Source organism: Micropterus salmoides, unplaced genomic scaffold (genome assembly GCF_014851395.1).
Source record: "Micropterus salmoides isolate LMB-PRFRI ecotype aquatic unplaced genomic scaffold, ASM1485139v1 Ms_hic_scaffold_10, whole genome shotgun sequence".
Lineage (NCBI taxonomy): Eukaryota > Metazoa > Chordata > Actinopteri > Centrarchiformes > Centrarchidae > Micropterus > Micropterus salmoides.
Window position 1 is genome coordinate 16227095 of NW_024040041.1, and position 17163 is coordinate 16244257.

Consider the following 17163-nt stretch of genomic DNA (forward strand, 5'->3'; position numbering starts at 1 on the left):
CCACACTCTCTCCACAAACTTTTGACTATATTATCTACCCGCCCTATTTTTTTGTAACTATGTTATCATTTCTTGTCTCTCCTGAATAAATGTCCTGCATGTTGTAAGAATATGTTCTGCTGTTTCTACCTCCTAACATTGTTCACACATACCTGTTGGATCTTTTCCTATAATTAAAAGTGTGTTGTTAAGACTGCTATGTCCAATTCTCAGCCTGCTTATTATCACCACTTGCTCTTTCCGCTTTGCTCCCCTCTCTTTTTGGATTGCATGTAAATGTCTCCAGTGCTTGAAGAGGAAAAAGCCCTGTTCCATCTGTTTGCATGTCCTTCGACCCATCTGGTGAATCCTTTCTTTATACTTACTGTCCCTATAGCTATAATATACACTAGTTAAATCAGCAGTCTTATTATTGTGTTTAATCTTAGGTAATTCCAAATCTACACATGGTGTTTCTAATTCCCAGACAGGTCTAATAGGCCACACCACATTTGCACCAAACTCTTTTTTTTTTAGACTCCTTTGTCCTTTGTCAATTTGATCTCCTGTCCAACCAAAACTTGTTTTTTTCTTCTCCCAGCATGCCTGCAGCACCTTTTTTGCTGGATGACCATCTCCATGCCCTCTTAGATTGACCCAGTAATTAGCACCGAGCTCTTTCCACCTCAGCCACAATGGCATTTCACGTGCCTCAACTTGGAAAGCACATACTAGAGAAGTTCTAACCACTCACACAAACACACTCTTAAAGACTGAGCTTGTATATCATCCAGGTCTGCCAATACAGATTTGGTATACAATACTTCCATAGTCTAAACTTGATCTTATTAAGGCTAAGTATTTTAGTGATGCTACATCAGCTCCCCACCCCAATCCTTCAAGACACCTCATGATTTATAACTTTTTACACTTAGTAACTACATATCTGATATGTTCCCTCCATGTTAATCTCACATCAAATACACTCCCCAAAAACAAAAACTCTCAACTCTCTCTAAATTCTTTCCATACAATTTCAAATACCCTTCCCTGGCTTTCTTTTTTGTGAAGAACATAACTTTTGTTTTTTCCACTGAAAACTTAATACCCCATTTTGTTCCCCACTTTTCGACTTGATTAATTCCATCTTGCATTTTCTTAATTATATATTCCACATTTCTCCCTCTTCCACAATGCTCCGTCATCTGCAAACAATGATCTCCCAATATCCATTGGAATGTTTACAATTACATAATTTATCATAATGGAAAATAAAGTTGGACTTACTACACTCCCCTGAGGTGTCCTGTTCTCTACAACATATTGGCTAGATAATTCTGCTCCTAGCTTCACTGGAATAGTTCTTTCATTTAAAAAGTCCATAATCCATTTTCCCTCCAGCACCCATTAAGTTCAGTTTAATTAGCAAGCCTTCCTTCCATAACATATCATATGCCTTTTCCAGATCAAAAAATACTGCAACCATTGTCTCTTTATTTACTTGAGCTTTCCTTATTTCATCTTCTAGCCCCAGCACTGGATCTATAGTACTCCTTCCCTTCCTGAAACCGCTTTGATATGAAGCCACCATATCTCTTTCTTCCAGGACGTTAACCTCTCATTCACCATACGTTCCATTAACTTACAGATATGTGAAGTGAAGGCAATTGGTCTAAAGCTTCCAGGACTGCTGGCATCTTTTCAAGGTTTCCTTATTGGAATAATTATAGCCTCCTACCAACTCCCTGGCATTATTCCCTCTACCCACACTCTGTGTACAACACTAATAATTTCTCCAGACTTCCTACACTTAGATGCTTTATCATTCTATAACATATTTCATCTTTCCCCGGCACCCTCTGTCCTGCTTTATCTAGTGCCATCATAACTCTCCTATTCTGAAGGGGGCATTTTGCCCATCATCCATACTACTTTTTCTACCTAAAGCCTCCATATTTTCACATTTTTGTTATCTCTCTACCTCTTCTTCCTGCAAATTATTTAAGCTATGCACCGTAACAAAGGCTTTTGCCATTAACTCTGCCTTTTTCCTATTTGTTACTGCTGTCTCATTCCCCTCAACCAGAACCGGGTAACTCCACCCCCCTGCCCCTTCTTTTTTATCATTCCCCACACTTCCCCAACCTCAGATGTGTTTCTGATTGAATCACAATACTTCCTCGATTGTGTCATTTTAACTGTTTTATTGGCCTCCTTACTACTGCCTGTGCTTGCTTGTGCTGAATCAGACGTTGAAAATTATGAGTTCTTTTAACTAGTTTAAATGCCTTATTTCTATTTCTCACTGATTCCTTGCACTCATCCCACCATGGTACTACTTTATGCCTTGCTCTGCCTTTACTTTTAGGAATTGATTCTAATGCAGCCAATATTATGCCTTTATGCCATTATGCTTTAATTTACTGTCCAATTTTTCTATGTTCATCGCATCATTAATCTGACTTAGATATATATCACTTACATCAACAATTTCTCCCAATTAGCCCTCTCAAAGATCCATGTGCCCATGTACTCTCACATGTTGCCATGTTTATCTTGCACCAAACTGGATAATGATCAATTCCTATAGTTCCTTCTTGGTACACTGACCAATCAAATACTGAGGAAAGCCATTAATGGCCGTGCTGTTCACATTACCAGACTTGCCGTCTTGTGACGAGAGTCTTGAAGTCGTTGTGGCATTCACATTACGTGACTGATTGGTGACAGGGGGTTACACACTATACGAGCTGACAACGACAACGTCACCCCACGCTGGTCTCCAAACCACGTTTTGTCAAGAAAACACACATGTAATGTGAAACACGAAATGACGGAACCTACACATGAAACAGCTGTTGTTTATTATAAAGATAACAATTATAAAGACAAAAAATATGGTTGAAAGAATGGATGAGCACAGCAGGTAGCAGGGATCTTCTGTGCTACAGAGAGAGCTGGAGGTCAGTAAAAAGTGTTTTGCAGAGAAAAAGTAGCTGCCTGCTCTCATTGCCTGGATGTGGATTTCGAGTTGGCCGACTCCTCCAGATATTTGGCATGCTAGATATCTGGCAGAGGTCAGCGATGTGGCAGTGATGTGTCGGAGAGCCTTTTTGATGAATCGTTGTGTAATGTTAGTTCACACATAACGACTGGCGACCGCCGATCAACCGCTGATTTACAAGCGACAAATCGGGCTAAAAATCGTGTCGTGTGAACTAGGCTTAAGAGTAACTCCAGAAATCACCCCTTTACTACCATTGATCCTTTCTTCTCCAACTCTTACAACCTAGACACTTTGATTTTTTCAATGCTAGTCATCCTCTTTGCTTTCACCACCTGCTCTTCACTACTACACCCTATTAGCAAGTTTCCATATCCTAAAACCTTCGCATTATTTACTTTCCCCACTTGCACTCAAATGATTTGTTAACTTTAATGGATCAATTTTCTTTACTCCCCACTCCCCCTCAAATCGTATCACTACATTAAGCACTCCTGCCTTTGGATTCTTCCTCTCACTTTCTCCTCCCTCGCTTTCCGCTTTGCTTAAACTAGTTGCATTTTTTTTTCTCTCTTAAAACTACCTGCTTTCCTGTTCTCCTTCTGTCTTTTCCTCCCCCCTCATCCATGCAATTTCCCTCTTCTCCATACTGTTGCGATCATCTGTCTCCTTCCCTGCCATCCTGTCCAACTTTGTAAGGAACTCCGCAGGACTATTGTTCCAGACCTATAGGCCTACAGGCCGTCGGTCAATAGTCCTGCACTGTGTTCCACACAACACCCAATTCTACAACTAGAAGATCCAAATATCCACTTATTCAAATCGTATACTCCTTCAATTTCAAACTCAAGCAAGTCCTCCGGTCTGCTGCAAGCTTCCTTCCGCGTCCATCCCATCCCAAGCCTCTTAAGCGTCAAGCCTTAAGTTAGTTGTTATGTTGTTGTATGAAGTAGTATGAAACCATTAGCAGGAATATCTGTCATGTTTTCCTTGTGCATGTGCACATACAGGCAAACAAACTGGGCCACGACCACTCATAAATAATACTGCTCCGTGGTGCTACCATGAAAGTCTACTGGGAACCTTTAAGACTTTATCAGTCCTGCAGATTTTGGACATTTTCTTGAATCCCTCTTCCTCCTCTTTTTAGGTCTGTCATGCATTGGGTAATGTGGGTAAGGACAGCACCGCTTGGCAGCTCCGGGCACGCAGACTAATAGGATCCAAAGCTGGCTTTCCAGTGGGGCCAAGGGAGGACTTTGACTGGCCTTCAGCTTGCATGGAGATGGAGCAGCTGATAACCTGCTGGACTGGCCAAGCTCACCTCGTGGCCAGACAGACCCAGGAGGAAAGGGAACAAGTGAGGCAGCAGCAAAGGGCGGGGCAGGACGGGCAGCCAGAAGGACAGGAAGATGGTAGAGAGGAGGAGGTAGAAGCGGAACTGGGAACCCTATTGTTTTCGCTCAGATTTTTATTATTAGGGGTCAAAGCCCGAAGTGGGCTGGGTTGGTTATTCACTCTGCCCCATGCCTGCCTGCCTCTCTGTTTTCCTGCTGTCTCTCTGCCTCCCTCGTTAACCTGATCCCAGTCACCTGTGTTGCTCCCTCCCAGCACGTTAACCCATGTGTGTATATATACTTGTTTGTTCCCTCAGTTTGCGCCTGGTCATTGTTGGTGTTACTCCCTGTCAGTCGTGGTTTCAGTCTCCTCCAGTGTTTCGTCTTTCTATTTTCTGCTCTTGGTGTTTTGGAGTTTTGGATTACCTGTGTAGGATTTTGGTTTAGTTTCTCATTTGGCTTTTTATTGACTCAGCCACTCAGTATGTAAGTGTGCTCGCTTTTTGTTTGTTAAATAAATCACCTTTTTGAACCGTACCTCCTCTGCCTTGCGTCCTGCGTTTGGGTCCTCCAACCTGCTCAACTCACACCCACCGTAACAGGGAGGCTTCGACCCCGCTTACAACTGCTTGCAGTTCTAGTTATTATTTTGTCCACAGCTGCTGAACCCCTGGTGAAAAGCCTCCTGGTGCATCACCCTACCTTCAGGCCATATTGCCCACACTGTTAAAAAATAAATTCTGAAAAAACATATTCCGGCAGCTGGGGCGCCAGAAAAATGCCTTAATATAGCAGTAAATAACCCAGTCGTAAAAATACGGTAATATTCCATAATGACAATACAGTCTGTAACTTTAATTTTGCATAGAATCTTGTGCATTTTTTGGGGCTTATTGTTAAGAACTTATACACCTGTAAAAACAATTAAATTACTTTTAAATATAGTTAAACTACTATAATACAAATAATCATAAAATTTATAGTAGAGTGCTGCTTTTAATTGAGTTTTATTATATAATTTCACAAAAATCTTGTTAATGTAATCAAATTGTATTGTAATTTGTTGTATTGTAATAATTGTAAAAAAAATATTACATAATATACCTGCAAATACTAGATTTTTCTTCTAAAAAATGTCAATACTGTTCACTTATCCATCAGATTGCCAGACAGAGAAGCGTGATTCGTCACTCCAGAGAACACGTCTCCACTGCACTGTTTAGTGGCGGCGTGCTTTTCACCATGTATCCGACGCTTTGCATTGCACTTGGTGATGTAAGGCTTGGATGGAGCTGCTCAGCCATGGAAACCCATTCCATGAAGCTCTCTACGCACTGTTCTAGAGCTATCTGAAGGCCACACAACATTTGGAAGTCTGTAGTTCTTGACTCTGCAGAAAGTTGGCAGCTTCTGCAGATGCGCCGACCCCGCTCTTTATGTGTCCTACCACTTCAAGGCTGAGTTTCTGTTGTTCCAAATCACTTCCACTTAGCTATAATACCACTAACAGTTGACCTTGGAATATTTAGTAGTAAGGAAATTTCACAAATGGACTTATTGCATAGGTACCAAGCTTGAATTCACTGAGCTCCTGATAGTGACCCATTCTTTCACAAATGTTTGTAGAAGCAGTCCACATGCTTAGGTGCTTGATTTTATACACCTGTGGCCATGGAAGTGATTAGAACATCTGAATTCAATGATTCGGAAGGGGTGTCCCAATACTTTTGCAATATAGTGTATACCGTCAGATCACACAGTCCTATTTAAGTGCAGTTATATTGTAAATCAAACGCTGTCAAGCTTTTTGGATGCAAGGAACAGCAAGCTAGTGTAGATCATCTGCCTTTTGCTTATGTGGTTATCTGCTCTGTCATTTTTGCAGCCATGTAGCCACCAGACTTGAATTCTTTCCCAATTCTGTGGAGAGGGCTATGGACTAACACATTTCCAGAATTTGGTCACCATACCAATTATTAAGGGAAACACTCTTAATGTCTTGCAGACCTTGGATAGATATACTGTTGATTTTGTTTGCCGTTGTTTATGCTTTCCAATTGAGCTAAGAACCCAAGTGGTTTCTTTAGGTCATTCAGAGGTGCCCAGCTCGGCGAGGTGGCGAGGACCACGGGCGAGGCGCAAAGTCAGTCGAATCTGAAAATGTACTTTTGGCTTGCATACCAAATGGATTCATTTGGACTGCCAAGAAAAACTTCACATTTGCACTTGTCTTTCTACTTGCATATCATCATCACCTTCATTAAGAAGGCCCAGCAGAGGACGTACTTCCTGCGTCAGCTCAGGAAGCTCAACCTGCGTAAGGAGCTGCTGATCCACTTCTACACAGCCATCATCCAGTCTGTTCTCTGCACCTCCATCACTGTCTGGTTTGGATCTGCCACCAAAAAGGACAAGGACAGACTACAACGGACAGTCAGGACTGCAGAAAAAATAATCGGTGCCAACCTGCCCTCCATTCAGGACTTATACACTTCCAGAGTCAGGAAACGGGCAGGAAACATCACTGCAGATCCATCTCACCCCGGACACAACCTGTTCCAGCTCCTCCCCTCTGGTAGGCGCTACAGAGCACTGTACGCCAAAACCAACAGACTCAGGAACAGTTTCTTCCCACAAGCCATCACTCTGATGAACAGCTGATTTCTGACTCACAGTGTCAGGAACAATTCCTGTGCAATAACCCAGTAAGTCTGTCTCTAATCAGCCACCTGTTTACTGGTTTCCACTTATTATTTATTTATTCACCATTCTCTATTTCAGTGCTGTTCATACTATGTCATATTGAATATACTGTATACCAGTACACTTACCTCAAGGTCATAGGACTTATTCATTTTTTCCAGCATCCTTTGCGCTATGCTCCATCACACTGTGTACATGTGTACATGTATGCATGTATGTGTATGTGTACCTGTATATCATATCCACCTTCAACATGTACATAATGAGAATAGTTTACTCTACACCCTTTGCACTCTGATCACTGCACTATTTGTCAATATGTCTATATTGTTTTGTTCATAGTGTGTATGTTAGTGTTGTCTATTCTGTAGTTTGTGTGTCTTTATTTTATTATTATTATATTATTATTTTATTTTTGTATGAGTAAGCACATCGCGGGCAATGTACAATCCTGAGTCAAATTCCTTGAATGTGTACACATACCTGGCAATAAAACTGATTCTGATATATTTGTATTTTGTATACCAAATTAATTAACAGAGAAACAAAAATAGAGAGATAAAAAACTGGCTTTAGAAAGTCATAAAATATCATATTGAAACCAGGGAAGAAGTCTTTGGATTGTGCATTAAGTTCACTGTATGTAAAACCGACATTTTCCCCTCTCCTTTGCCTTTCATGTCTCTGTACAGTCCTATCAAAGCAAAATGCCAGCATTAAGAAATACTTTCCAATTACTTTACATTCAGATTGCACTTTAATCTTGGAGCTGTGTCTAACAGTATCCAAAATATTCTTTATGTTGACCCAATTAGGTTTCTAATGAATAGATCTGAAAATGTCGTCAATAAGGTAAATAAAAACTAAACTGCTTTTGGTTCAGGAGAACAATTCTTTACACTGAAATGTTTGACTTGTGTGGCTTATGTGTTGTGAGCATGGAACTGAATAAATGGTCTATAAATAGTATCAGATGTGGGAATTTGTATTGTGGTGGTACTTTAAAAGGTCTGTGGGGTAGTGATGGCGCAATGTATATGACACATGCCTTTGGTGTGAGAGGCCCAGGTTCAATCCCCCCACTGTGACCCATTTACCCTTTTACTCTAAACTAATCATAGAGAACAACAGGGCTTGTCTACAAAATGGTTGACACCCTATCTTAAGTGTCAATGAAACAGTCAAAACAAAACAGTAATTCTGGCACTGAACAAAGAGGTGTCAGTTTTCTTCACAAATGCAAACAATGGTTTAATCAACATTCTGATGCAATCGTCTGGCCTAAAACCCTGCAGTTTTACATTTGGTGAAAATCACTGAAACACTGGAATACATTAAGTTTGTAACTTTTTAAAACTCAACAACACCTGTCATTTAACAATAAATTAAATATTACCTTTCTGTAATTTTACCACTTTGGGGCAATTATCCATCCATCCATCCATCCATCGTCAACCGCTTATCCGGACTGGAGCCAATCCCAGCTGACATCGGGCGATTTGGGGCAATTATATACTATGTTAATCTAACTTGTAATCTAAGAATTATAATAAAAGTAAAAGGCTGTGAAATTACAGTAATTATGGCTGTTTTCAATGATCAAAACTGTGTTCTGACAGTTTAACAATACTTGTAGACACAATATACTGATTAAAATAACATTTATCCAAATATCCATAATTAAAGGAGATATTTGTCAATTAACAAGAAAATCTATGTCAAGTTACAGAACAAATGTTTTTTGTTACAGTTAACTGTTACTAATTGTACCAAGTTTAAGAAATGTTTTTACAGTATTTACTAAGTATATACTTAAATTTAACTCTTTTTTCTTTCAAATAAGAAAAATAATATTTGTGAAAATATGGGAAATTCCTGAATGTATTGTAACAGTTTGTTTACGTGAAAAAAAACCAAAAAGTTTCCTTAAGATAACAGAAATGTTATGGTTATTCACAGCTACAGGTTTTTCATGTTGTTTTACATTAGACATGTAAATTCACAATTCATTTCTTGAAATTTTCATGTGTTTCAAAAAAACAGGAAAAATCTGTGAAATAAAAAGGAATAAAACTGTCAAAGAACAAATTTTTTTTACAGTGCAGGTCAACTCAGTCCTCCTGTTGGGTGGAGAGGGGACAGTTTGTGCCACAGGTTCCAGAGACTGGAATGTTAAACTGTGGGATCTACATGCAGACTCTGGTGGCAGGCTGCTGCACACATTGGGAGGGCAGGGTGACTTCAGCACCCATAGGGGCTGGGTCTGGTGCCTGGCATCTCAGGGACCTCTGCTGGCCTCAGGGGGCTTTGACAGCACAGTGAGGCTGTGGGACCTTCAAGCAGGTGGTGCGGAGAGGGGCCTGATCAGGGCAGGGGCCGCTGTCCTCTGCTTGTCTTGTCAGTCAGATGTATTGCTGGCTGGTACATTTGACAAGAGGGTCAGCATGTATGACACCAGAGGTAAGCAGGTGTAGCATATGACTTGGATTACAATTTAATGGCATAGTGTGATTAAAAAAAAGTTCTATAAATCTGATGATAGAGGAGTGACACATGACTTAAAACCAGTGTTACACACTTCAACATTTATTTTATGTCTTTTTGTCTTAGCAGTTAGCAGCTATCAAAGAAATCACAAAGACAAATCACTTGGTTATTATTTTGTCCACAACTGCTGAACCCCTGGTGAAAAGCCTCCGTCTCCACGGTAACGCTGTAATGTGCCTAGCTGCAGATGACAAGTACATCATCTCTGGGAGTAAAGACTGCACTGTGGCTGTCTATGACCGCAAAGGATTGAAGAGACTTCGGGTAGATGCAGACACACATGTAGTTTCTTTGGTCTGCGTTTGTGTGCACACAAGTGCTGGTCATATAATTAGAATATCATCAAAAAGTTGATTTATTTCAGTAATTCCATTCAAAAAGTTAAACTTGGATATTATATGCATTCATTACACACAGACTGATATATTTCAAATGTTTATTTCATTTAATTGTGATGATTAAAACTGACAACTAATTACTTAAGACCAATACAAAAAAAGGATTTTTAGAAATGTTGGCCAACTGAAGTAGTATGAACATGAAAAGTATGAACATGAAAAGTATGAGCATGTACAGCACTCAATACTTAGTTGGGGCTCCTTTTGCCTGAATTACTGCAGCAATGTGGCGTGGCATGGAGTCGATCAGTCTGTGGCACTGCTCAGGTGTTATGAGAGCCCAGGTTGCTCTGATAGTGGCCTTCATCTTCCTCTTCACAATACCCCATAGATTTTCTATAGGGTTAAGGTCAGGCGAGTTTGCTGGCCAATTAAGAACAGGGATACCATGGTCCTTAAACCAGGTACTGGTAGCTTTGGCACTGTGTGCAGGTGCCAAGTCCTGTTGGAAAATGAAATCTGCATCTCCATAAAGTTGGTCAGCAGCAGGAAGCATGAAGTGCTCTAAACCTTCCTGGTAGACGGCTGCGTTGACCTTGGACCTCAGAAAACACAGTGGACCAACACCAGCAGATGACATGGCACCCCAAATCATCACTGACTGCGTTTACATGCAGCCAATAACCCGTTCAAAACCAGGATATTAGCAATAACCCGGTCGCGAACGGCCATGTAAACACCGGCAAAAACACGAATATGCTCATATCCCGGATTTTAAAAACCGGGATATTATACCTGGGGCACCCCTTTTCTAACCCGAATTTTTGGTCATGTAAACGCGTATCGGCATATCCCCACAGTGATTTGTGTTCTGCGCATGTTCTATTCGCAAGGAATCTTGGTCTTTTGAGTAGAGGAACTTCTTGTATGCGCCAAACCCGCGTGCAGTATACGGAAGTAAACGAGGTAAACATGGCGAGACGCCGCACAGCACCGTACTTCTGGAGCGAGGAGGAAACCAATTTTTTTATTCATGTTGTCAAAAACATGAATATAATGTCTTTTGTTGACGGTAGAAAATACAGAGATACTGACATTTACAAGGCGATTGCTATCTGCCCCGAACTATTCATTATCCGTCTGCCTGCTGTTGTTGTTGTTGTCTTTGGATACATACAGGAAGAAGAATCGGAAATGACGCATATTGCGTCTTAAGGTTGTCCGTACGTCCAGACGTTAACCGTGCGTCACCGTTTACATCGGGGTAGTGCCAATTGATTGACAAGTCACTATGTGTGATCCATACCCCATAGATGTTCAGTCTGTGTTCAGGACAGATCTGAACACCTCTTTTCCCTTATATGGATTGGTGCCTTAGTTTGCAGACTCAGACCCTTATATGGTATCTAACAGATACCTAAACATGTCCTATATAAGCTGTGTTTGATGTACAGAGAGACAGAGTGGTCATCGGGCTGGGTCTCTCTCCAAGCTGCTGCAGAGCTTGTAATTGATGCTGAACTCCTTGATGTAATAAACTTTTATCATCAAGAACAGTGTCAAGCGGATTTCTTCTCAACACATCATCGCAGCATTATTGTTCGGACACCACACATGTTTTAATCCCCATGGACATTATTTCTATTATTTGTAAATGCACCTACTTTGAGCCTGCCTCAACTTCTCCCTGCACTCACTCACACACCTTTACCTCTGGTCTCTCACCGCAAACACACCGGCTTTCCCTTGATGAATGATTATCAAAATTGTTGCCGGTTAATTATCTGATCAAGCAGTCACTTACTTTGTATATTCAGCTTTATGCAATATGTGCCTTATTTTTGTCTGTTAAATGGAGAAATGACAGAAGATGTTTAAAGTTTTGATTCTAATAAAGGGAACTTGAATTGTAATAATGGAGTTGTATTCATATTTTTGAGGACTACTATCTGAAAAGTTGACTACTGGAAAAGTGAAGGCAGTTAGCGCTAGCTAACAGTATTCCCAATTCCCATTTCAATTAGTCTTTTAATAGGCTACGTTTTGTGAAGTGGTTGTCTTTAATCGTCCACTGCATCTGTTAGGGCCTGTCCATAGGCTTGGCATTCATCTGTGACAACATCTGAGCCTCTTCTTACATGATGTTGGTCGGCAATAGGTCTTCTCTTGAGCGATTTTTCACCACCCTGACAATGAGTTTTCTTGATGTAATTATGTTGTGTTTTTGTGCTAAATTGCAAAATGTTCAAAATTCATACAGATTGTTGAAGAAAGATAAATTAAAGTTGTTTTCCTGCGCAAAATGTGTGTCACTTTATTTAAAGCAAACAATTACGTGTTATAAGGTCTTATAATTAGTTCATATGGTATTATGTCCACCTGGAATAAATTATACAGGGATAGATATTTTAACACTTTACTAAAGTAAGACATGCTATATAACTTTAAACATTACATTTACCTTTACCTTTACATTTATTCATTTAGCAGACGCTTTTATGTGTTTTGCTCAGGGACACAATGGTGTATGTCTCACAGTGGGAATTACATTACTATAAGCTACCATTTTATATCACTAATTGTAAATGGTGACTAAAGTGTATTCATAACGAGGCAGAGTCGGTGGTTACAGTGTTATGGAACATGGTCGGAGATTCTTGCCGCACATTGATATAAACTGGTATTATTAGTTATAAAACATTAAATCAAAAGGACAGTAGATTTATTTTACTTATTTATTTATTTACTTTACCAGTGTGGTAAAGAAAGGTGCCTCTAGGCAGAGCACACAGCTTTTACATGGGCATTAATACATTTAACATACTGTATGCATGTGGTGTTAAAACACAATACAACCCAATCTCACAACTATATTATGATCAAAAAGTAACGGGGTTGATTGTGATGGGGTTGTGATTTTTTTCCCTCAAAATGGCCACTGCTCTAAATGTGGTGAATAACAGGAGAGCACATAGTCTGCATGAGGTTAAGAAATCATATCTATTGTTGAAATAACAAAATAATTTTCAAAAGTAATAGTTTTCTGTGTTTATTTGAGGCATTAAGCTTGACCACCACAACATCACAATATCAATGACTAATATATAGATATAAAAGAAGGTGGTAACTTGCCTGTCTCAATGTTGTTTAGAAGACTTATATGATGTAATTTACTGTTGTTGTCACACAATTATCACTTCATTATTTTTACGTGGAATGATTTGTGTGACAGGGTTGAGGGTTACTGAGGTACGGAGCTAAATAATGTTATTTTAATGAATCATGAATTTATTTAGGAAAAAAAACATTAACAGCATAAAAAAAACGATACATGTTTATGTAAATAGAAAAAAAATGGACCTTTTTAAAATTCTATTAGTCATATCCCAAGTACGCTTTCATAAAAGGTCATCAGGGACACGACAAAGTAGGTGGTGTCACCTGACAATTTTTGATTAAAAAGATCAAATGTATGTGATTTCAATATGTATGTTCAATTCATATTGATATACAAAGCTTTTAAAAGTAGATTTTGGTGACCCAATTGATAAAATACACTGAAAATGGTCAGAGGGATTCAAATCGTTCCTGTTTCATGGAATGACTCATTCATTGCTGCTCTTACAAGTAGTATCTATTGTCACTTGTAGATCTCTAACTGTATACTTGCTTTATCAGTGCTTTAGTGATGCTTGTAGGTTGTTCCTCAAATGTAAGTCGTTTTGAATAAAAGAGTCAAATGAGTAAATGTAAATGTAGTTATCACTGCCAGAGCAGCATGTTTTCTCTCTGTAGCTGTTACCTGTTTAACAAACACCTGCACAGGAATAACAACCTGCATTCTGTGTTTATACTGTGTACTTCCAGGAGGCACAGGATCAGTTCTACTGACAGAATTGCCTTTACTATTATTTACTTAACCCAGAATATAATCTTGGTGCCTTTTGAACATTGTAAATGATTTTTTAGCCTAAATGTTTCAGGTTGAAATTTAAATGATGTAACTCATGTCAAACCTGACACACAGGAATTCTTCACACTGAATGAAAAGTAATTATGTTAAAAGCTTTTCTTGCTGATGGACAGACTCTCCAGGTCAACAGTTTTATTCTGAAAGTCAAACCGGACGTTGCATATTTATTGTTGTATATTTGTTGTTGTTAAGCATTGCTAACTTGACCGCAGAGCCATTTTACATTTTTTTATTCATTTAGCTGACGCTTTTATCCAAAGCAACTTACAATTGCTGTATATGTCAGAGGTCGCACACCTCTGGACCAACTAGGGGTTAAGTGTCTTGCTCAGGGACACATTGGTGAATCTGTCACAGTGGGGGATTGAACCTGGGTCTCCCACACCATAGGTCTTACCCACTGCACCGCCCCAACCACCCAACGTCAATAAATGATGCAAGAGGGGTACCCAGGGCGTTAAAAGGCGATGCCAAAGGGCCTTGACCAAGCGTCATATGTGACGATTCGTTAGTGAGTCGTCAATGTGTTGCGTGGACCGTGACATTTGGGGGTCGGATCTTCAGGGGAAGCTCTCAAGAGAGGGCTTCATTTGTTTGGCAGTTGAGTTCAAATATCAACCTCCTGCAGAATCACTTCTTCCTTCTTTAACACAGAATTTTAACTAGATGGTGAATTAAAAAAAATTAATAAAACATAAAACTTGGTTGTGATAACTCAAGTTTAATCTGTTATTTGTCTTCACTCTGGTATGAAACTTCAGTGATGTTGTGATTTAACTGTTTGGTCAGATCAGCTGCAGCATCCAATCAATTACTGAGATCCAATAAGGCGGTGTGTTGGCCAGTAAAAGACTTCCGTGAAGGCTGCTCTCATGTACCCTTGTTCATGGATCCTCATATCCCTCCTTGCTCCTCAATTCTTTCTCCTCAGAGCAAAAAAAGAGAGCTTTGGGATGGCCTGCAAGAAGGCAGACCAGAATGATAGAAGAACTCTGTGTAGTTCTCTAAGAGGTCTGGGCCACCCTACCTGCCGAGTTCCTTCAAACACTCAAAAATGCGTTTTACAATAGATCCCTGGCACTTCTAGTGCCCTAATTATTTTAGCAACAGGTGTTGAGCAGGAACATGGGGGCAATCATAGAGCCAGACTCTACAGGTCCTTAGGCAGAAATACCTGTAGAAACTCTCTCCCTGTCAGGGTGATAACAGCTGGGCTGATAGCGAGACACTGTAGTTCAGACTCAGGGCTAACATATAACCACGTTTTCTTGGAGTCTCGTATGATTGCAGACTCATTGTCTCCGCTTAGAATACATGCATGAGATCTCCAGGTGACAACTTGACCAGGGCAACTGTGGCTCAGGAGGTAGAGCGGGTTGCCCGTTAATCCCTGGCTCCTCCAGGCTGCATGTCGACGTGTCCTTGGGCAAGATACTGAACTGATACTGGTGGCTGTTCCACCAGTGTGTGAATGTGTGTGAATGGTTAATGCAGATGTAGTGGTCAAAAAGACTAGAAAGGCGCTATACAAATATGGAGCATCACTTAGGTAAAGCATTTGAGTCTAACATTAGATTTAGGTCAGCTAAAGGAAAAGGGGAAGACTGCATACACTATTGGATAGCTTCAACAACATTTTCTCACTTACCGCTGCAGTTTGTTTGTTTTTGTTTTTGCCAAGGTTTTGTGATAACTGTCTCTCAAATTTCCAACACAAAACATTGAAAGTGAATGGAATTTTTGTGGTGATCACACCTTTGAAAAATCCATATAAAATGTTTAAGAGTAACGTGTTTATATCACACAGAACACGATGTCAATAGTTTTCACTGGAACTTCAGAAAGAAATTTCAATAAAAACACCTCACACTGAGGTGAAACGGGGACATGATAGTGCTCATGATACTGATTTTCTTTTCTCATATATAAATTGTTTGTTTGTTTGTTTGAATGAACCAAACCTTAAATCCCAGTCATCCATGACTTCCATATCAAGGGTGAATATTTTATGTTGGCTGGAACAAGAAAATCATGTCCAGCACCATGATGGAAAATACATTAGCCTACAATATAACACACTTTTCCCCTTGATGGTCTGAATAAATCATTAGATTTGTCGTAAGTCGTTTTTTAGAAAGAAAGGTTACTGAGGTTCATAGTGGTCCACTATGAGGGGGCATAAGCTTTTAAAACTTAAATATGCATTGGACTTGTAGCAGAAAACGAGACCTGGTAACCGTTTGTGTACCAAATACTTTGATTGGACACTGACGGATATCAGTAATTTTTGATAAAGATTTTTGCTAGGGACAATTCAGTAGTAACTGGATATTGGAAGGGACATTTGTATGTTTCATCAGAAAACAGAGTTGGTCATGTAAGGGTTAAAATGTCTGTGCATTGACAATGTAACACTATATCCATTAAATTTGTGTTTATTTACCCAGCTTCCCAGATGTAGTTATGAGTTGTGTGTTAAGCTTTTTACTAGTTGGAAACTCTAATATGACATGAAGACGGCATTAGATCAGGAGGAAGTAGCTTTGTTAAAATGCAGACTTCACAAGATCAACGGCTTTTGCTAACAATGACTTACTCACTCAGCAGGAATGTTGACAAGCAGTTATTTTCAGTCAGTGTAACTTCCCAGACTTTCAAGAATGTTTCATTGAACTGGAACTCAAACAAAGACTACTTAAACCTTTAGTAAACTGGAATAAAAACTAAGCCTTTTGATTAACAGTACTTAACAGACATAACAAGACTTAACAGACTGAAAAGTCTAGCTATGTTTATTTTTTTTTACTAGTTTACCAAGTGATTGTGCAGTCAACATTGCTGTCATCATTAGTTGACAATGATCAATACACGTGGTGCCCACTGGGCACATCCAAAACTACGCTTTGCATCACTGTGCACACAAAACAGGCTACTATGCACACACTCCAAATATTTATAATGGCCAAGAATCCAAATCCAAAAATTAAAGTTAAAGTTTCCGCCACAGACTTGGACAAATGTGAATCAATCCTTTAAATTCTAATCCTGCTGCCAGTTAATATGAAAACGCAATCACATGAACAGATAGAACACGTTAAATTGATTGATGCCTTTTATGGTTTAATAATGTTTGATGCTTACGTGTAATTGTCTGATTGCTCCACTGTTTCATTGTTGCAATTTTTTATCACTGTAAAGTACTTGCTCTGTGAAAGGAGCTATATTAAATCCATTTCACTTACTTACCACTACTTACTACAGCACAACAATTTCCAGTCTTAA

At 39.6% G+C, this 17163-nt stretch overlaps 1 protein-coding gene across 1 annotated transcript; it reads left to right on the top strand.

Annotated features, from left to right (window-relative positions):
- The first annotated feature begins 4262 nt into the window (after positions 1-4262).
- On the top strand, positions 4263-13799 carry LOC119917747 (F-box/WD repeat-containing protein 9-like). Its single transcript, XM_038738189.1, has 4 exons — positions 4263-4398; positions 9124-9483; positions 9695-9834; positions 13776-13799. The coding sequence occupies exons 1-4, from the start codon at positions 4263-4265 to the stop codon at positions 13797-13799; spliced, it is 660 nt and encodes a 219-aa protein (XP_038594117.1).
- The last annotated feature ends 3364 nt before the right edge of the window (positions 13800-17163 follow it).

Excerpts from the sequence above, each read along its gene's own strand:
- LOC119917747 (XM_038738189.1), top strand. The coding sequence starts at position 4,263 with ATGGAGATGGAGCAGCTGATAACCTGCTGGACTGGCCAAGCTCACCTC. Across the intron at positions 4,399-9,123 it reads GCCAGAAGGACAGGAAGATG|TGCAGGTCAACTCAGTCCTC; the intron begins GTAGAGAGGAGG and ends TTTTTTTTACAG. Across the intron at positions 9,484-9,694 it reads CAGCATGTATGACACCAGAG|CTGCTGAACCCCTGGTGAAA; the intron begins GTAAGCAGGTGT and ends TTTTGTCCACAA.